Source organism: Bombyx mori, chromosome 9 (genome assembly GCF_030269925.1).
Source record: "Bombyx mori chromosome 9, ASM3026992v2".
NCBI classification, from domain to species: domain Eukaryota; kingdom Metazoa; phylum Arthropoda; class Insecta; order Lepidoptera; family Bombycidae; genus Bombyx; species Bombyx mori.
The window spans coordinates 628116-650815 of record NC_085115.1 but is presented as its reverse complement, the minus strand read 5'-3'; the positions used below and the strand labels follow the sequence as shown (position 1 = coordinate 650815).

At 38.1% G+C, this 22700-nt stretch overlaps 1 protein-coding gene across 3 annotated transcripts in view; it reads left to right on the top strand.

Annotated features, from left to right (window-relative positions):
- Positions 1-21632, top strand: part of LOC101735409 (uncharacterized) — a 53612-nt gene extending 31980 nt beyond the window's left edge. Inside the window, exons 12-26 of one of the 3 annotated variants that reach the window (XM_062669994.1) lie at positions 546-734; positions 1198-1338; positions 1701-2021; positions 2733-2915; positions 6052-6183; positions 6978-7301; positions 12147-12335; positions 12547-12684; positions 13481-13579; positions 14103-14432; positions 14512-14668; positions 15246-15412; positions 16187-16513; positions 17575-17754; positions 19300-21632. In XM_062669994.1, coding sequence (XP_062525978.1) covers positions 546-734; positions 1198-1338; positions 1701-2021; positions 2733-2915; positions 6052-6183; positions 6978-7301; positions 12147-12335; positions 12547-12684; positions 13481-13579; positions 14103-14432; positions 14512-14668; positions 15246-15412; positions 16187-16513; positions 17575-17754; positions 19300-19487 — 3065 coding nt within the window. In that variant the 3' untranslated portion in view covers positions 19488-21632. The remainder of the gene's footprint in view (positions 1-545; positions 735-1197; positions 1339-1700; positions 2022-2732; positions 2916-6051; positions 6184-6977; positions 7302-12146; positions 12336-12546; positions 12685-13480; positions 13580-14102; positions 14433-14511; positions 14669-15245; positions 15413-16186; positions 16514-17574; positions 17755-19299) is intronic. The other 2 variants (XM_021353272.3, XM_021353271.3) reach the window with 2 other exon arrangements.
- Positions 21633-22700: the final 1068 nt, after the last annotated feature.

The window sequence follows — 22700 nt, the reverse complement described above, 5'->3', positions numbered from 1 at the left end:
CTATCCACGCAATTCGGTGAGCGCGTGATTTGCCAGCCACATTAAAACTCTAAGAACACCCATCTATTCAACAAATTAAAAAGGGCATAGGCTTAATAATAGGTTTGATTTAAAACAGTCGAGCTCTCGACTTCAACCTAACGTTGAAGATCCGTCGTATCCATCTTTTTCAATCGTAAATGGTTCTAATGTATGACAAATATTAACGCAAATACTTAAGGTATGAGTTAAATGTTTCATTTAAAAAAATGTGACGTGTGTGACGAAGCATGTTGCGGATAATAACATGTACTTTTAGGTTAGGAATATTGTGTTCTTTTTTTTTTATAATAAATAAATATCAATGTAGTTTAAAAAATATGTGACTAAAATTAAATTTGTGACATTTCGTCCTGTTAGTCACAAGTGTCAGCCAACAAGTGTCTTTTTTCCGGATATCAGTCCTTTATTTGGTTTAGGTCTGCCTAACGTGGACCCTACTAAAAAAATGAAGAAGATTCAATTCTAGATAAGTAAATAGTTAATGTTTTATTTATTTATTTAAGGCGGTAACTGCGAGGAAGGCGAGGAATGCGACAACATCTTGGATGAACTGGAGAATATCGACGACGAGCTTGATGAGACCGGCATTATCTTCGTGACCACCGAGGACACCAGCTTAGCCAAGAAGTACGGCATCAAGACGTTCCCGACCCTCGTGTTCTTCAGGAACAAGGATCCGTTAGTCTACAAAGGTGAACCGTTTCTATGTCTATAAGCTCTCGGGATTGCCATGTACACTACACATATGTATTATTAAAATCCTTAAAACCCACAACGGAACTAAATTATGGAAAGCAAACTTTTAACCTTCTAACTTCTTCGATATTTTGTTTTGTTCACATCTATGGCGAAGTCAATTTCAGACTATAAGGTTAATTACCTATTTAAATAGTTCACACTAAAGAAACTGAATAAAAATGAAGCAACTACGAATTTATAAGTTTTATGAATAGACAAAAATCCAATGGGCTTTAATTTAATGTGTAAATTGAGCTATCCCATTTACTTCTATAAGACACACTACAAAACCAAAAGATTAAAATACAGTTACTTAAAAATAAATGGTAAGTGATTCATGCAAAATGTACACATAACAGAGCCTAGTAAAACTTGTCTATTAACGTTTATTTTTCTTAATTTCTTTTTATGAAACAGGTGACATCGAAGACGAAGATGAAGTATTGGCGTGGTTAACTGACGAGAACACATTGGAAATTCCTGGCAAAATTGAAGAGGTCAATTCTAAAATGCTTGAAAAGATTCTAGAAGAGAACGATCACGTCGTTGTATTCTTCTGTAAGTTTCTCATTTCAATTTATGAGATCTCATCCACAAAATATATGTATTTGTTTGTTCGTAATCTATATGCTCGCACGTATTTTATCCGATTTTAATCCTTCCCAAATTCTCAGTCCAATTCTTACATTGCACGCTATTAGTAGAGCGTGTTCTGAGCCAGCATGGCTTGGTACCGCAATCTCAATTATTTAATTTGCACAGTAATTATGCTCTTCTACTCAATAAGCTCTGTTCCGCTGTACCTCGAAGGGCTTTTGGAGGGACAGCAACCCTTGCGTCCCAAAAAAAAACTTCAGTAAAAAGAGCTCTTGATAAACCAAATATATTTGAATTAAATGAACATCATTGCTTCTTTACAGACAAAGAAGGTGACAAGAAGTCTCAAAAGATTCTAAGCGAATTGGAAAACATTGACGACGAGTGTGAAGAAAAAGACATCGACTTTGTCAAGACATCAGACAACGGCATCGACAAGGAATACGACCTCCCAGAATTACCAGCCTTGGCTTTCTACAGGCACAAGTTCAGGACCATCTACGAAGGAGACTTGATGCACGAAGAAGCTATCTTAAAGTGGGTTTTAGATCTGCACGATTCACAACCGGATATCATTGAAAACGTCGACAGGAAGACTCTTAAGAACCTAATCAATGATGTTGAACATTTGGCCGTTTTCTTCTGTAAGTTCTTATTTGCTTGTGTACCTTTTAAATTAATTATTGTGAGCAGCAACAAATATTTTGTACAGGTAATATCTATAAAACGATAGTTAAGACAGTAAATAAACGCGACAGAGAGAAAATTAAAATATTAAGATTTTTTTTTCAAGGAAAAGTTTTTATTTATCAAACATTTAAACTAACTAATCTATAGCGATACGTCGCCGCCAACATTCGGTTTGACCCACCGCTTTAGATGTGCACATCAAAACTGTATGTACATACACGCACACCAAAACTTTGCCAAAAATTTAAAGATTTGTAAAATCTTGTAGTTCTAAGATAAGAAATCGTTTTTTTTTTTTTATTGCTTAGATGTGTGGACGAGCTCACAGCCCAACTGGTGTTAAGTGGTTACTGGAGCCCATAGACATCTATAACGTAAATGCGCCACACACCTTGAGATATAGTTCTAAGGTCTCAGTATTGTCACAACGGCTAACCCACCCTTCAAACAGAAACGCATTACTGCTTCACGGCAGAAATAGGCGGGGCGGTGGTACCTACCCGCGCGGACTCACAAGAGGTCCTACCACCAGTCAAAATCGTGAACATCCTTTTGGTTTTGATTGATTTTTATCCTTCTTTCTTTGGCGAGCTAATAAGAAAATGAACCTTAGATCTTTAAGTTAACAAAGTAACCAATTAGTAAGTTGTATTTCTCACTTACAGACAGTGAAGATTGTGACACGTGCGACGACATCCTGGTGGAGCTGGAGACTATTGATGACGACACTGACAAGCACGGCATCCAATTCGTAAAGTCAAAGGATTCTAAGCTAGCTACCGATATAGGAATATTCAGTTTCCCGGCTTTGGTTTATTACGAAACTGGTGTTCCGATTATGTACGACGGTAAGGATTTCACCGACAGGGAGTCGAACGGTTCAGTTTCCTGGTCCACCTCTGACCCTGAGATGAACCTTTCGGCGGAGACTGGCCACGCGTCGAATGTTTCAAATTTTACTCAAATTATCAGCTCAGATTTGGCAAACCGTTAACAGTGTATTAATATTGTTAATGGTTTGATCAACAATTAAGTTTGGTTTGCTCACCTGCCAAGCTAAACTGACCGATATGTGTTTACATGTTTTAATAACACCATGTTCTATTTATAGGTGACTTAAAGAACGAAAATAAGGTTCTCCAGTGGCTTGTAGATCAAAAAAGTAAGAACCCACATCCGCATAGTAAAATAATTATTTAATTTAGCAATAAAATACGTGCATGACATCATTTGACTCTATTGACTTTACGATAGTAATAAACAAACTGTTATTTATGCCTTAAGTGCTGGATGTTTGAGCTGTGTCATTTTGCATGACAGTTACTAATGCCTGCAGGTGAAGATAGCAACAGACGTAAAAATAAAGCTAGTATTCAATCGAAGACCAATGCAGATGATGATGATAGACCTTCGGGGCATCGGCGCACGAGCGAGCACGATACCGCCCACGCTTCGCAACATGTCAGGCGCGAGCGTCACCAACACTTGGCCGCTGACAGGAGTGCGCCTTCCGGAACCGATAAAGCACTGAGAACTGCCTCTCGAAAACAGAGCAAAGCTAATGGTGATGAAGACAACGGGGACCACAGTGATAAGATTGAACTTCAAACTGCGCATGTAAAGGAAACTGAGAAGAAAACTAATAGCTTTTATTATAGTTTCTTCGAGGACGACGATGATGATGATGATGATGAAGATGATGAGGAATATGACGACAGTGATGATGACAGTTTCTTTGCTCGCATAAAACGAATGTTCACAGGTAACGAATATACCGAGTAGCACTGGCCCCGAGAGATGTGCCCCGCACGGAGATGCCCCGCCGTCACATCTGCATGGTCGATATGTTGTCCGCATGGAACCCACACTTCACTCTAGCTATCGCCTGCAGTCATTCGCGCTTACCGAGTTTAAATGTTTTCAATTCTTGTACTTACTAACAAACTATTTAGACTTAATGGCGCTTCAGTAATAGCGCGCAAATTATAATCCCAAAATATGCACAGTATTAACTATCAGATAACTTATATATTTGTCGTGTAAATACGGGTTGTAAACAAAGATTTTATTGACTGCAGGCGATCGCTGTTTCTACATTGGATTGGGGGCGAAACCGGCCGTCCCAAAAATGACTTACGAACCATACCAGTGCTGTCCCACTAAAGTTCAGAGCCCGACTAAAGTAGCCAAGGCCACGCCGACCAAGGTGCCACCCAAGAAACTGGAGAAACAAGAAAAGGGAAAACCCAAACAGCAGGAAAAGGAAAAAGAAAAGCCGTCTAAAGGGAAAAATAAGGCACTCGCCAAGCCCGACAAACCTTCTAAAGGGAAAAAAGGTGTAGTGGAAGAGGACAATATTTGGTGGTGGTAGAGACAGAGCTACCATGGATGTTGTAATTGAGTTCGATGAAACCCAAGATGCTAGAGATAAGGAAAAATTGCCTTTAAAATCAAAATGACATCAGGATTGTGTTACTTCACTGAACTTAAAATCGACAATAGTCACGCTTACTGCGACCTCTCTTACAACATCCATACTAGAGCTACAGTCTACGTCAGTGGAAGAATGGGCTGTGCACGCGAGGCATCAAGTGGACACGAATGTTATCTTAATCCCAGTCTGTGTCCCCTCTCAACCTTTTCACCGCTCTATAGAAATTAGTTCATTCTAACTTTGCATCGAAAAATTGTTGTTGTAATAACATAACTAGCTTCTCGAATAACCTCGTGTCCCTTGAACCCCTGCGAGCACCCAGCAGGGTTGTCGTTACACTGCAGAGGGACTGTTTCAACAATGGCTTCTGCCGGCTAAATTGTGTAGATGCACTCCGAATTAAATTTGTCGAAAAATCGTCTTAAATACCAATAACATTTGATCGAGTGAAGGCTCAATATTGGAATAGTGATTTTAGGATCTGCTGTACAAATCGTTAATTGATTGTAAATTGATTCCAATATTTAGAATTTTAATATCGAATGATGCAAAACCCAAACCTGTGGGCATTTTATCTTGTATTTTGCCATGTCATCTTGAAAGACTTATGATTGTTGTAAGGATTTCATGTTCATATAGTTTTCTAGTCTTCATTGAATTTCATTATTGTAATTATTATCTTAACGTTTAAATGGAGTCTTCAAAGAGAAAACGGTTTAATTTCAGGCAAAATAGATTAAGAATTTTGGAAAAGCTCAGAGCCGTATTTCAGAATTATTATGAATTACTTGAGTAACAATTAATTACCATTTTTATTTTTTATAATTAATTATAATTTTTAAATGCTGCACACGATCACAAAAGCGGTTCGTTTCCATGTTATCGTGTTGCTTTAGACTCGTTTGTTTTTTTTCCTTCCTAAGCTGATAGCCTTGAGAGGCTATGTCGGCGTAACCTTAACGTGTAGGTGAGCTCTCGGGGCTCAAAACCAGGAGGCGTCGCTAACAGTGGCCCTAGCAAGAGCAATGCTTCGCAGAATCTACCGCCGGATCGGAAACGCGATACACTGAGAAGATCCGGCGAGAAACTTAGTGGACTGTGTTGACTATGGGTTAGTTTACTCGCCGAACCCTTCGTCGTAATCGACGGGTTCGGCGAGAACGGTAACTGGATCGTGGCTTAGTGACCGTGTGCAGCGTCAGACCGGGGCAGTGCCGGCGCCGTGAGACTGTCGTCTCGATGTGTAAGTTGCGATGTGTGATCGGTAATCCGCATGGATGTTTATAAATTATATATATATGTTTCGTTGTATTTTTGAGTCGGCGCTGTAACTTTTTTTTGTTAAATAAATGCATTTTTCTATAAAAATTGTCATTAATGAATTCCGAGACGAATGATGTCAGCATGCTGATGGCGTACTAGTTATACCCGCGCATGAATTTTGTCGGATTTGGATCGGTGAGTCTCTTCATTTCCAATGGATGTGGTTTCTTATGAATGTGATTGAATAGTAAAACTTTCAGCTGAAGATAATTATGAAAACTTTTTAGGAGATCTTTTGGACGAATCTGAGGTACTCGACTGGATGGTGAAACAAAAAGAAGATGAAAGCATTGAAGAAATAGACAGAGATGAATTGTTCAAATATATCGAAACGAAAGAGTTTTTAGCCGTTATATTTTGTAAGTGATTTCAATATAAGTTTGCTCTTGGGCAATGTCCGATCACGACAGTTCTGTCAATATCATCATGCAGTAGTCAATATAACCGCCGTTTGATTATGCTGTGTTCAAAAATCACCAAAATTCTCGGTTTGGTGTATTCTTGTGTGTTTATAACTGATTTTATTTGATCCATTGCGTGGATAGCCACATTACATAGTTATCTAAAGACAAAAGTAATATGTGAAAAATGCACGCGCGGTAGAACTCAGTGCAGTGCTATTTCGTTCTGTGGTTAGCTAAATCCTATATATTATGTACTTATTTATATGTTTCTCCTTTTACACTTTTTTTTCGTTTCGTCACGTTTCAAATCACAACGGTGCTAAAGAATTCACTACGAAAATATCTTCGGTTTGATCTGACATTTTAAAATAATCCCAATCCTTGTTGTATCGGGTGTAAGACAACCGACACTGAAAACAAAGCTAGCGCTGGTGAACTTTGACTTAAAAGCGTAATAAAAAAATTAGTTGCTATTTTTACTAAGTTTTCTCTCATGCACTGTAGGTAAATTATCTGAATTCGCGGTTTGCGTTACTACGATCTTGTACGAAGCAATCTAACGTCATCTGCTTCCATTTAACATAATTCATTATGAGCAACTGAGCTTAGCTAACGAATATTTTTAGTGCATAAATTTATATCAGGAGCGATTGAATTCCTCCCTGTAAAATAAGTAGACAGCGTTACCTATACTGCTGTTACGTAAATACTAAATGGTAAATTGTAACGTTCTCTTCAAATCAACTTAGATAAAGAAGACGACCCAGAAAGCCCAAGAGTTCTGAGGCACGTGGAGCTGATAGACGACGAAGCGGCTCAGTACGGTATCAAAATCGCAAAATGCAGCGACAAATTGATGGCCAAGAAATACGGCTTCCGCAATCCGCCGGGCATTACCTATTTCAGAAAAACTAAATACATTAATTACGATGGCGACATTGACGACGAAGAAGAGATATTGGACTGGCTGACGAATCCAGAAAACATGGAGCTGACTGATCACATCGAGAAAGTTAATAGGAAAATGTTTCAGAAGATAAGACAAACGTCGGATTACGTTGCTGTGTTCTTTTGTGAGTGTGCAACATTTTTTATTTTTTATTTTTTAATTGCGTAGATGTAATTTCCGATCTACCTCGTGAAAATTGGTCATCGGAGTCCATATTTCAACGTGAGTACTTTTATTAGGAATAGGAATTAAGTTGAAGTTCTATTCGAGGTATAAAGAAAATAATTATTCGGGAATACATTTTTTATTATGATTGTTTTATTGATAAAAATAAAAATAAAAACTACTTTACAAAGTTATCAACTTATTTTATTCACAGTGATTTTTATAAAATATATGTGGGATCGCGGTGCACAATGAAATTAGCGAATTTGTTAAATTTTATTTAATCATCAGTTCACAAAAATATACGTCTTTTCTTATTTCGTCTTAATCAATCTGTCACTTATACTTCATGCACCATCTGTCATCTGTCAGGTCGGTGTGGCCAATGGTTACACCTAAATATTCCCACACGGCCGTCCTGCTCAGTCGTCTGCCCCAGATGACTCATACTCGACAACATCAGCGACCCAAGGTTTCATCATATCCGCGGAGCTACTGGTGTGATGGGGTCCTTCACCTTGACCAATCCTCTGGAGATCATAACGGTCGTTCCTCTTCTTTTTCACGACTTCATAAGGTCCTAAGTATCTTGGATGCAGTTTGTAGCCTTGCACAAATTGTGTCCTCTTGATAGCAACAAGATTTCCTACTTCATATTCTCTGGGTTTCCTTCGTCTTCGGTTAAAATTTCTTCTATTCTCATCTTGAATTTTTTGTATGTTCTCCCTTGCTTTCTTCCTCAAGTCTTCTCTTTCATCACAGAAAAATTTAAGATTCTCTTCCTTAATTAAATTGTAGATAGCTTCATTTTTATTATTAATTTTGACTCCTGTCAGTAATTCAAAGGGTGACATCTTAATGCTCCTTTGAAATGAACCATTTAAGCATCTCTGGATATTACTGATGTGTTTGTACCACTTGGTGGGATCATCTGCTGATAATTTACTTAGAGCATCAATTATTATCTGATGGACTCTCTCAACCTGACCATTACCTCTAGGTTGGCCAGTAGTAATAATGTGATGTAAGATTCCTTCAGTTTCACAAAATTCTTTAAAAGTGTTGGATGTAAAGGAGGTACTTCTGTCACTAATAATCCTCTGTGGTGAACCAAAAGTCTGTTGTTGAATCTTCAGTTTGTCAATAACTTCATCAGTGGACAAAGTCTTTGTTGGGTAAATCCATGTAAATTTTGTGAACCCATCTACAACTGTGAGTATATACTTGTAATTCTTATTTGTTGATGTCAACGGTCCCAAATGGTCAATATGGTAAGTAGATAGTGGTATGTCTCCTTTGTCTATGGCATGCAGAAAACCTTCGGATTTTCCCTTTTTATGTGAAATTAAAATACACTCTATGCAGTTTTCTAATACTGATTTGATCTTATCTTTCATGTTTTCAAAGTAATAGTTTCTGGAAATCAACTCTTCTGTTTTAATTAATCCAAAATGTCCCTTGTCATGATTTTTTCTAATAATTTCATTTTGTATTTTCTTAGGTACCACCATTAATTTTTTTCCATCTTTTATTTTCCATAATATTCCAGCTTCAATCATAAAGTCATCATAATGTTCTTTTTCTAAGACCTTTTTAATCAGTTTTATTTTTAGGTCATCATCTTGTGCTCTACGGAGGCGGGCGGTTGTGTCGGTAAGTATAAAGATGTTTTCTACAGGTTGTCTACTGAGAGCGTCAGCATGCTTCATTCTTATTCCAGGTCTATGTTCAATAGTGTAATTATATTCTTCAAGCAACAGAGCCCAGCGTGCTACTCTTGGAGGTAAGTCTTTTTTCTTTAGAGTTGTTGTCAGAGCAGAGCAGTCAGTGATGACTTTGAAATGGATTCCAAGCAGGTAAACTCTGAATTTCTTGATAGCTTCAACAACAGCTAAAACTTCTAAATAGTAACTATGATACTTCTTTTCTGCAGGTGAAGTCTTCCTACTCATGTAGTAAACTGGATGCATCTTATTATCTTTCAGGTTTCTTTGTAATAATACAGCTCCATAGCCGTCAGCACTTGCATCAGTGTGGAGTTCGGTTTCTAAGTCTTGATTGTAGATCTGCAAAACTGGTGATTGACACAGAATAGTTCTGAGGGTCTCAACTGCCTTCTCACATTCTTCGTCGTAATTGAAAATAACACCATTTTTCAAAAGGTTGGTTAACGGTCTTGCTATAAGAGAATAATTTTTGATAAATTTTCTGAAATATCCTGTAAGTCCAAGAAATGATTGTAAAGTCTTAATATTGTGTGGGGTTGGAAAACGAGCAACAGCAGTCACTTTCTCTTTTGATGGACTGATTTTACCATCCTCAATGATATAACCCAAATAGTTAATTTTCTTCTGCATAAATTGACATTTACTCCAGTTGAAAGTTAGTCCATATTCTTCAGCTCTGTATAAAACTTTTTGTAACTTCTCAATACCTTCTTTAGGAAGTTTAAATGGCAGGATCAAATCATCTAAATAGGTCAACACCACACCATCCAAGATCAGGTCCTGAAACACATCATTAACAAATCTCTGGAACACAGAGGGTCCAACGGAGAGACCAAAAGGCATTTTTTGAAATTCGAATTGGGCACGAGGAGTCACAAACGATGTATACTTCTGGCTCTCCTTGCAAACATTAACATGAAAAAATCCATTTTTCAGGTCCAATGTTGTAAACATTGTAGCGTCTTTCAACCTGTCTATCTGGTCTTCTATGAGTGGAAGAGGAAATCTCTCTTTAATTATCTTTTTGTTTAGTTTTCGATAGTCGACACACAGTCGATATCCTTTATTCTTCTTTTTTGCCAGTACTATTGGACTTGCAAAGTCTGAATTACTTGGTTTAATTATACCATCCTTTAGCCATTCCTTAATTTGTTTATCTACAATTTCTAGTTCTAAAGGGGATAGGCGTCGTGGATTCTGGTACACTGGGGTTTCATCAGTAAGTAATAACTTTAATTCAACTTTGGATTCTTTAGAACATTTTCCAGGGTCATATTCTGTCAGTATTTTCTCAATCTGATCTTTATATTTGAAATTTCCTATAATCATTGGTTCCTCAGCCTGATCCTCTAACATTGTGAGTTGTAAAATTCTTTTAGCAGAAATAACACCAGACTTAAAACTGAGTTCTATGTCCTGTAATATTGGGTTCCCTATTATTACATCAACTGGTATTTTGTCATCTTCGATGATATAGAACGTTGCTTCACATTGGCAACCATCAATCTCAATTCTTGGAGTACATGAGCCTCTTGTATGTACCTCACAGTCACCAATGCCTGTCAGGCTTTGTACTAAATCAGGGTGGTAGTTACAAGTGTCGCCTTGTATTTGAGTAAATGTAGATTCATTCATTAGGTTCACATCACTGCCAGTGTCAATAAGTGATTTTACCATAACATTATTGATCAAAACTTCTTTGTAGGGTGCTTGGCTATCATTCTCCTTGTTACATTTTATTTCTAGAGTCTTCTTTATATTTTTGGGACAGTCAGTTGACTTATGACCAAAGTCATTACAACGGAAGCACTTTATTCCTTTAGAGCAGCCTGAAGATTCATGATCTAGGTCTCCGCAGTTGAAACATCTCTTCTTAGGTAATGGTTTCTTCCATCCAGATGTTGTAGGCTTGGATGTTGTTGATTGATTATAAGCTTTGTTTGACGTTCGACATTTCTTCTTTATTTCAGCATATAAATCAAGTTTTTTCCTAAATTCTTTGATGTTGGAAGCTCCATATAGTATAGTTTTATTCATTTCATTGTCAGGGATGCCATCAATGATGTATTCCATTAGGGCGTCATCTTCAATATTTCCGAGTACTGCTAGTTCTTTGAGTTGCAAAAAATATTGTCGGTAGGTTTCACCTGGTTTCATCTTCCTATTTGATATGGTCTTGTGAATGGCTGCGCTGTTCAGATGTAGTCCAAATTCCTCTTTTAATCCCGTTTTCAAGAGTTCCCATGTAGTCGTACCAGTCAAAGATCTCAGGAACAGTTTTGCTGTCCCCTTCAAAAGCCTTTTTGCGTAGATCAGTTTTTCAATGCCCGTCCATTGCATGAGATTAGCGATATCTTCAAAATCCTTTATAAAGGTATCCACGCCGTATGCATCGTCACCAGAAAATGCAGTCATAGATTTTTCTAATTCGCAGAAGGAAATTTGTGGAGCAGGTTCAGCAAAGCATTCTTCGTCTTCTTTAGCACCCTTCCGAGGCATTTTACTATCAATAGAATTCTTTGTAAACGTCTTCACGTGAAATTTGAAATGTGAAAATACCCTCACTTTTTCCCGTGTGCGTAGTCTTTGTTCGCAACTTTTGTACACTGATCACCGATCTTGATGTCTATTTCGATCCCGGACGAGCCCCCAAAGTTTTGTGGGATCGCGGTGCACAATGAAATTAGCGAATTTGTTAAATTTTATTTAATCATCAGTTCACAAAAATATACGTCTTTTCTTATTTCGTCTTAATCAATCTGTCACTTATACTTCATGCACCATCTGTCATCTGTCAGGTCGGTGTGGCCAATGGTTACACCTAAATATTCCCACATATATAATGATAATATAAAAAGAAACAGCTATTTATATGAATAATAATAATAACCGTCATCACCACTAAACAGCCATCATACTAAAACTATACATAAATATTAAAAATCTTATGTTACGGACGTTTTTTCCCGGTTAGGGTACCCCTTTGCATCGTCCCATCAGGAACTTCGTTCCAAAAAACTTTTAAATCTTAAAAGCAAATAAACATGAGCCTGTATTGCACATACCACATGTTTTAGACAGTAATGACTGCAAGCAATGCCCTAGAGTGCTGGCCGAGATAGAGCATATCGACGACGACGCTGACGCTGCAGGAATCAACTTTGTGAAGATCGACGACAGACAAATGGCCAAAGAGCACGGCGTGTTCGCGCTGCCGGCCGTCCTGTTCTTCAAGCTGGGCTCCAAGGATCCTGTTATATACGCCGGTAATGATCACCTCATGTTCACAGATGGAGCGGCGGCCTTAAGCAACCGTTCGTTCATTGAATAGTACGAGCTCACAGTTTATACTATGTATGTAACATAAATGAAAGTACATAGTTGTTGAACGTCAAAAAGTCGGTCCTAATACTGCCCTGCCTCTGCCCTAATACTGTCTTTTTTATTTAGCGTACTTTAAGGTACTTTAATTTGAAGGTGACCTATACGACGAGCAGCAACTGTTGAGTTGGTTGCTGACCCAAAAAAATCCAGCCGGAGACGTGATCGAGGCTCTCGAAGGCCAAGAGCTACTCGATTTGATACAAGAGTCAACATCATTGGCGGTTTACTTCTGTAAGTACCAATAGAAAAAAGAAATACTGCACACTTCTACTCTACACGCATTCACATTTTAACACAACGCTAAATTTCCAACGTTAAGTGCTTAATTTTAAAACGACTGTGATCTACTGGTGGTATACCTGTTGAGATCTCACTCGAGTCGGTACCTCTGTCCTGCCTATTTTTGACACAATAATCATCAGTCCAAAGTAACAGACGGATTTCCACCCCACGACGACTCGAGGTAGCTTTTTCTCGTTGCTAATTTTTATGAGTTTCGGCAAGAGACTATAGCTGTTGGCGCTTCTAATCTTAATCTAAAAAGGCTAGTAACAATAAGATTTAATGCACACTGTATTTTTATTTTCAATTAATTTTAAATTGCGCAATGTGTATGGCTTTCGAAACGAACGAATAATGTCCTGTTAATAAAATCCACAGAACAAAAAAATGTACAAAGTACGCGGGATCCAGTACCGTCGCTTGGCTTGTCTATGCCACATAGATGGAGAGTCACGTTAATTCATGTTTAACTAGGATAGCATATCCACCAACCGACCAATTCGTAGTCAATGCTGATCGAATACCTAAACCCATGGGACATCGCGCCACGGATGCCGCTCCCAACCTTCAGACATATAATCGATGTCTCAACTGCATTGGTACAACAATGGTTCAAGCGGAGCACTAAGATGTTTCCCAGCAAAGAGGATAGTAGTGACCACCTGTGGGGCAGGTGACATGCCCGACCCTCAAATATTAGTAATTAGAAAGTAACATTATGCTTATTAATCATTACTTTTAATAGGGAACAAAACGATGTGCGAAATATGCAATTATAGAGCTATGAGAAAATTGAAAAAGAAAGAGAGGGAACTTCATGAGGATGAAGGACTGGAAACAGAGGGTACATCTATCCCCCTTGGAATGTCTTCACGTTTACTAGATGTAGTCTCTTCAACTCCTGCATGTTGCATGGACTGCACTAGACTATCATTTATTGGAACTGTTATATCCTCCTCTAAATTTAGTATTAGTGCATTTAGAATCCCACAAAAAATGTTTTTATGAATTATTTTCATAGTGGCACCAAGCTTAAATGCGTTTTCGTTATTGAGAAAAAAACGTTAAATAAAAAAGGTTTCTACTTCACGTTAAGTTAAAAGCCACAAGTACTTGAAATAAGCCGTAAAGAGTTTTGCGTTATGTGGCGACTTGGATGCACTGTTGGCATTACTGTTTCCAATTCACGACGGCAAGCATTTACGTATGTACGGGCTGTGTTCTCGTCGGCCCCCGATGTCAATATTATGAGTGAGTTAATTGGTCACAAAAACAAATTAAATTGATTTCATTTAGAAAACACTGAAACAGTGCTTCCACCACTTGTATTAACTCATAGATTTTCGTAACACTATAACTGGCAATAGATCTGGAACTTCCAGACGGTCCTGACTGCGAGCAGTGCGCCGGCATCTTGGAGGAGCTGGAGAACATCGATGACGACTGCGACAGACACGGCATTAAGTTCGTTAAGACCCAAGATTATTCCATAGCCGAGTCATACGGCGTAACAGATTTTCCAGTATTGGTCTACTTCGAAAACAACATACCTAATGTGTACGAAGGATCTCTGACTGAGGAAGAGGAAGTTTTACAATGGCTGATTACACAGAAGACTGAAGATCGTATTGAACTTATTACTAGGGTGATGCTGGAAAAAATGGTTGAAGAAACGCAATATCTGGCCGTATACTTTTGTAAGTCATGTTGTTGATGAAACTGAAAATTATAAATAAGCTACAGTTGTTATAGATATTGAAAGCAAATTTATTTCAGACAAAATTAATTGCCACATATGTGAACACATACTCGAAGGTTTGGAGAGCATTGATGATGAATGTGACGTGTACGGGATACATATGGTCAAGATCCAAGATCCGCAACTAGCCAAGCGATACTCCATAAAAACTTTCCCTGCTATGGTCTATTTCAGGTATAACAACATATTTTTACAAATCATCAAAAGATTATCTATCAACTTAATGATCAGTAGCTCCCCTTCGTCGAGTTCATCTGGAAGCGTCGGTGGCGTGCTGGGTCAAGCATGTTCATTTCGAGTGCTGAGTTTTTGTTTGTTACTCAGGCCATATTCATAGGCTTAAGCATCACAGGCTACTGTCGACTGCAATAAAAAAACCCAAGGAATCGGTATAACTACATACCTAATGCTGGCCACTATACTATTTCCATTTCTTTATTTTCTCGATGACAGTTCTAATTTGATAGTTGTAGTGTTGTGACCAAATAAGTAATGGTATCGATCGCATATATTTATTATGTTTTGAACATAGACAAAGAAAAATGCAACAAAAACAATCAACGTTACGTTACGTTTATCGATAGCTCCATCCCTATCAGTTTCTCCAACTCTGCTATGACCTTGTACGTGCGTGCACATAATCTAGAAAAGACGCACGTTCAAATTTTCACAAAAGTTGTCCTTGACAAAATAAAGAAATGGAAATTGTATAATAAAAAAGTTAATAGTAATTATATCGTTGGTTTGGCAGGAACGGCAATCCGTTGCTGTTTGAAGGTGATCTACAGAACGAAGAGTCTATTTTGGAGTGGCTCATCGATGACGACAATCGGGAACTAGCTGATGAAATTGAGTCCGTCAATGATCGCATGCTGGAGAGGCTGCTGTACGAGTCACACTTGCTCGCTGTGTTCTTCTGTAAGCTAAGCTATGCTATGCTATTATTGTTTTCTTACTGTCTAAGAGATCAGGGACTCCATACAAAAAATAATAGAGTTACACGTACATTATTAATCGAAGTTTAAGAATTTGAAGTCGTCTTGGCCTAAAGGATAAGACGTCCGGTGTTCGTGTTGAGCGATGCACCGGTGTTCGAATCCCAGACGGGTCCCAATTTTTCTAATGAAATACGTACTTAACAAATTTTCACGATTGACTTCCACGGTGAAGGAATAACGTCGTGTAATAAAAATCAAACCCGCAAAATTATAATTTGCGTAAATACTGGTGGAAGGACCTCTTGTGAGTGCGCACGGGTAACTACCACCACCCCGCCTATTTCTGTTGTGAAGCAGTAATGCGTTTCGGTTTGAAGGGTGGGGTAGCCGTTTTAACTATATTGAGACCTTAGGACTCATATCTCCAGGTGGGTGGCGGCATTTACGTTGTAGGTGTCTATGGGCTCCGGTAACCACTTAACACTAGGTGGGCTGTGAGCTTGTCCACCCATCTACGCAATAAAAAAAAAAGTTCCAAATGTATTGCGACTCTTCCGCCCGTTAAACCCACAAGCCCTTCACGTTGTGATATGTAAAATTAAACCGTTATCAGAGTACATTTAAATTAGAAATTAATATTTTATTTTAGAAGATAAACTCTTTATACTGATAAAGCTATTCTTGCTTATAATCTTAATACGGAAATAAATGAAAAACGAATTCACTACAATCGTTTTGGTTTTTGAATTTCTAGATGACGATGAAGATTGTCCCGAATGTCACGAGATCCTAGAGGCTCTGGAGCAGATAGACGGCGAGGTGGACCAGTACGGCATCGACTTCGTGAAGATCGCCAGCCCGGAGGCCGCGGCCGCCCACAACATCATCAACATACCCTCGCTCGTGTACTTCAGGAAGCAGGTGCCGATGCTGTACGACGGCGATCTGCACCAGGTCGACAAGGTCCTGCAGTGGCTCACTTCCCAGGACGTCTTCGAGATTAAGAACGAAATCGAAGAAGTCAACAGGAAAATGTTAGACAAACTCTTAGAGGAGAACGAGTTCTTGGCGGTTTATTTCTGTGAGTAATTTTCTAATTTGAGTGACGACGACTGGAAGTTTCTAGTAATCGACGCGAAGTCAAATATGAGGCTTATTTTATTTTTTCACTAGCTGACTCGGCAGACTTCGTAGTGCCTCAATAGATAAATAAAACACCTAAACTTTTGTATAAAATAAACTTAAAACAAACAAAAGGAATCCGTCCGACGGAGGACACATCAAAGGGAAAACAAAATTGTTATTTTTATTAATATTCCGAGCATTTTCATATTTATCTACCTTTTAAACCTTGTCTGGACTTCCACAATTACCAAAATTAGCCAAATCAGTCCAGCCGTTTTCGAGTTTTAACGAGACTAACGAACAGCAATTCATTTTTATATATTATTATATAGATGAACTTCGGTTTGCCTTATTTTATGAAAACTGATAGAGTGGTTACACTGTTTAATTTTATTTATTTTAAGCGCATCCCAAGAAAATGTCAAACCAACAAATTATACATTTTCTTAACTCAGTTATCATATTAATTTTATTAAGGAAAGTGAAAGATACGTCAAAAGCACATCTTGTTACTAATAAGTTTTAGATTTATTACCTTTCAATTATCTTTAACAATGTGTAAGCTAATGTTACGCGCTGGGGTTCGGGATAAATAAAAATGTTCCACCAAAGTACAAGTTAACACTGTATTTGTACTTAAAACACTTCACAAACACTTTAAAATTCTGAATTCACTTCTTCCGCTTCACTTCAGGTGATCCGTTCGCTGTTTCGCTTTGAGTAGTTCCGATTACTAACTAACTGCGTGCCATCTCTGCAACGCTTTTATAGCCGATACCACATCCCTAGAATTATCGAGAATATTCCACACATCTCTAGTATTGTGTTTCCGCTATCTGACAATAGATGGCGTTGTACTTCTCGGGCGTTCGAGGTGCTACTAAATCCCTCAATATTCGTTCGACTATTCAGCGATAGGTGGCGTTACTATTACCTAATTAATATACCTAACCTATACCTGAGCTCGTCCATCCATCTAAGCAATAAAAAAAAATCTAAATCAATAATAAATTTCAGATGAGAAGTCAACAGAAAGTCGCGCGGTTCTAGACAAGCTGGAGAACATTGACAGCGAAACTGATAACTTGGACATAACCTTCGTTAAAATGCAAGACCCGAGATACGCTCGGAAGTGGGGGGTGACTAAACTGCCAGCCATAGTCTACTTCAGGAAGAGATTCCCCAGCATCTACCGAGGTACTCTAGAAGCTTGTGTCACGACAGATGAGCACACGGACTACCCAATGTTAAGCGAGTACCGGTGTTCACTGACACTCCATGGAGTTAGCACAGCGGTGACCGCCGACGTGTGCGCGAGAGCACGGCGCGGCCTGAAGAAAGCTTCATATAATTTTTATAATTAAAAGCTTCCTACATTAATTAATAAGTAAATTTAATATTACCTCAAATCTATACTAATATTATAAAGGGAAGAGTTTGTTTGTTTGAACACCCTAATCTCAGGAACTACTGGTCCAATTTGAAAAATTCTTTGTGTTAAATAGCCCATTTATTGAGGAAGCTATATAACATCACGGTAAGATCAATACAAGTGGAGCATCAATAAAGAATGTTTCAAAATAGGGGTTTAAATAGCTTCCTTAACATTTTATAATTCAAAAATATTTTCACTTTCTACGTAAATGAAGTGGGGGGGGGGTAAAATTTACCGTTATGCCAAAGTATCTATTCCACGCGATCGAAAGCGAAAGCTTGTATAATATAAAAGAGTACACATAAACATTATTTGAAAATTGATTTCGATTATCTGTCGTAACGATGACCGGAATTGGCTCAAACACAGTGTACAGTGTGCTTAGTGCGAGTTAATTCAAATTTGTATGGAGTTCTTCTCTAAGGGACTTTTACGCGATCGAGAAATTAAAGAAAAACTCCTACTAAGCACAATGGTCGCTCTGCGGGCTCACTGCTACCTAAAGATTTTGATTTAACAATTCTATTGCTGTCTCCTTCACTAAGGTTACCCCGAATATAGAATGAAAGGAATAACTGCAGCCCGAACTGATAATAAGCACATCAAGAAGTCAACGTTTCCCATTTCATAATTATAACTGGTTTTACCATTTAATTTCGCGCCTTTATTTTCGTTATATTATTTGAGACGTTCAAAACAACTTACAGTTCCCGTGGTCGCGGATGACTACGAGAAATGTAGTTTTACCGTAAATATAGTTTTTATTTTGTCTATGAATTTCTAAAATTGAAGATAATTACTCATTGCCTCGTACAAAACTAGATCAATTGATTGATTATTATTAACTAGCTTTTGCCCGCGATTTTGTCCGCGTGGAGTTCACAAAATATAATGCTTTATTTTAGAATTTGGTTAGCTTAAAAAACGTTATAGTGAGGCAACCTTAACATATAGACATATGCTGTCGCGGACTTTTTAAAATCTTTTAAAGGGGAACGATTCTGTCATACATTATTTTAGCGAAACTTTAACTGTTTCTGCAGCGGAAGCTCTCAAAAGGTAAAAATAACCCCAATTTTGAAACATTCTTTATTGGTACTCCGCTTGTATTGGTCGTAGCGTAATATTATATAGCCTTCCTCAATAAATGGGCTATCTAACACTGAAATAATTTTTCAAATCGGACCAGTAGTTCCTGAGATTAGCGCGTTCACACAAACAAACTCTTCAGCTTTATAATATTAGTATAGATTAAGATTTGCAACGCGTGCGAACATTAATGAGTACACATAGACGTGTTGCTTCAGGTGACCTCATGTCAGAGGAGGAGGTCCTGGAATGGCTGCGGAAGAACAGGTTCCGTCAGCCCGAGCTGAACATATTCATGTACGCGCTGCTGGCGCTCTCCGTGGCCTTCATCATGTACACCGCCTTCCTGCTGCAATGCTTCAAGGCGACGCCTCCAGCTCAAACACAGCACCCGAAACAAGCGTGAGGTCTGGTCGGTGTCTCACGGTCGCCTTGTCCGTGAGGCCTGTTGTGTTACTGCATCGCTCCTTCGATACCAATGATGGTATTTTGGAAGTTCTAAAATTGAACGTTTGTGTACTATTTTCTTAATTCTCGTTAAATGCGTGGAGCGGTTATTTCTATTAGATTCTTTGAATTATGTTAGTTATACAAGTTCTTGGGATCAAATTAATAGGAAATAGATTTGTTAGACATCGTGTGCTTCGCAGAGAACTGTTGCAGAAACAAAATGGCCATATAATGTAAATTGATGTTGTTCGAATGTCCTCTTTAAGACTGTCTTGTTCTTCAATAGCTGAATTTATCTTTAAGATTAAGTGTTCGTTTTATTTTTACCTTAAGTACTTGTATTATTTTGCAAGGTGTAGGAGTACCTTAAATTATTATCTTAATTATTATTTCTCAAATCATGTCTTGAGCAACGACAATAGAATGTATCTATGTTAACATAGTCTATTTCAAAAGTGTAATTCGTTTTACTTATTATTTTGTATACTTTGTGTTTGGACTATTTAATCAAATAATTACTGGCGATGGTTTGTTTTACCCCTTGGTTTGTCGATATTTGTGAAGGATTACAAGTTTTGGTCATCAATAAAACAAAACTTGCGACATAAATATTTATAATCGTAATTATATTAATAGCCCCTCATTTTGATCCACTTTCATACCACTTCAAGACGCGTTTTTAAAATTATTTTTAATATTAGCGTATTAGTCTTCCGTGAATTCACTCGCAAAGTTTTCTTGCTTTTGTACCTATTTAAGGCTTCGTCAAACAGAACGCGTAATTAGCGCGCGTCCGGGCGCTAAACTGACGGCGCGCTATGACGCCGAGATGTGTAGTAGGTACTACTATGGTAATATACTGTCAAACAGCCCTAACGCCGCGACAGAGCGTTGCGTATTTATAGAGCTGGGGCTCTGTTTGACGGTATGTTACCATAGTAGTACAACGCATCCCGGCGTCACAGCGCGCTGTCAGTTTAGTGCCCTGACGCGCGCTAATTACGCATTCTGTTTGACGAAGCCTTAACGACTGTAAATGTATGCTTCAAAAATGAGATACGCTAATTTAAGAAATCCTGAAATTTGTTTCTATAACGTCAGTTTCGTAGTTTAAATGTCCAAATTACTTGTATTTTTGTTGGAGTTCAGTTTCTGCGTGTCTGTCCAATGGGCGGGACTTGGACGCCCGCGTGACCGTTTCAAGGAAAATATAGAAAATAAAACAGAGTGAAATGGGAACACGCCCGAAACATTCTATATCATTCCCGCTCGTGTATAATATCGATTTTTAATTATATTTAAACCTACAGGTTATACTCGTATGTATTATATATCATAGTTTCATTTTAAGATCGTGTGAAAAACGCTTGAAACACGACAAATATATTTTATAACTACGACACATTTGACAGGTTGCATGTTTTTTTTTAAATTTGACCACACGTAAGTACATTATTTAGAGATCTATCACGCAATTTTGCTAAATACAGGCGTTTTAAAAGGAAGATCTCCGATCTAGTGTTTTGACAAACTGAAGAAGATTTTAAAATACATTAAATTTCTAGTTTAATATCACGTTCATCACTTTCATACCACAACTCCGAACGGATCCAAAACTATTGTATTCATAATCTCTACGACTCAATCAATTTGATTTAATATTTGTAAAGTTAACAACTTGGCGTCGCTCAGTGGAGCAGGAGCTAGGGGTCTAGGGCATGACGTGGGAGGAGCTAGAACAGACTGCCCAAGACCGATGTAAATGGAAAAATTTGATTCGAGCCCTACACCCCTGCAGAGGAATGATGATGATGATTTGTAAAGTTATAATTGCGTATCAAGCAAGTGTTCCGAATGCATAGTCGCTCGGACAGAGGTATCGGAGTTGCTGGGTTCCTATTAATCTGATATAAAGTTACATAAAACCTTATAGCTAAAAGCGTTTAAAATTAAAAATTGTTTTATAGTAACGTAAATAAGTAATGTACGTCGGATCCCGTGTGACGAGCTCAATCGAGTGAAGCGTCTATACATCTGCGCTGTTATAATTATAATAATGTATATAAAAATTGTAAATATATAAATAAATGAATGTAGTGAATTCGTTTTTTTCTTCTATTATTTCCGTATTAAGATTATAAGCAAGAATAGTTTTATCAGTACAAAGAGTTTATCATCTAAAATAAAATATTAATTTCTAATTTAAATGTTTCAATTTAGCGTATCGTTTTAATGCTACAATTAAGATATAGACAAGACGATAATACGAACTAACTTGGCTTACTCTGATAACGGTTTAATTTTTCATATCACAACGTGAACGGCTTGTGTATTTAACGGGCGGAAGAGTCGCAATACATTTGGGCCTTTTTTTTTATTGCTGAGATAGGTGGACGAGCTCACAGCCCACCTGGTGTTAAGTGGTTACTGGAGCCCATAGACATCTACAACGTAAATGCACGACTCACCTTGAGATATGAGTTCTAAGATCTCAGTGTAGTTACAACGGCTACACCACCCTTCAAACCGAAACGCATTACTGCTTCATGGCAGAAATAGGCGGGGCGGTGGTACCTACCCGTGCGGACTCAGAAGAGGTCCTACCACCAGTAATTACGCAAATAATAATTTTGCAGGTTTGATTTTTATTACACGATGTTATTCCTTCACCGCGGAAGTCAATCGTGAACATTTGTTAAGTACGCATTTCATTAGAAAAATTGGTACCCGCCTGCGGGATTACTTACGGATTACACCGTTGCATCGCTAGATACGAATGCGCCGGACGTCTTATCCTTTAGGCCACGAAGACTAAAATCTGCCATCGACCGCCATCTCATATTTCAAGGCGGATAGGATATTTTCGGGAAACATCCGGTAAACATTTAAGATCGGATGGGAAAGAACTATGATCTAAACAAGCAACATGATAGGGCATCAAGAAATAGGTACTGTTTTCCTAAAATTCACAGGTTTTAATAATGCGATATTACTATTACATAATAATCGTGTTAGTAATTCTGTGTGAATTACAACGCTATGGCTCCTTGCCACCAGCACTTATGGCGGTAAGAGCAGTGATTACCTTTAGGTACGTCTGATGCAACATCCTGATGCCTGACAAGTTTATCAAAGCAAACAACGAGAAAGGCCAGAAAATACTATTAAA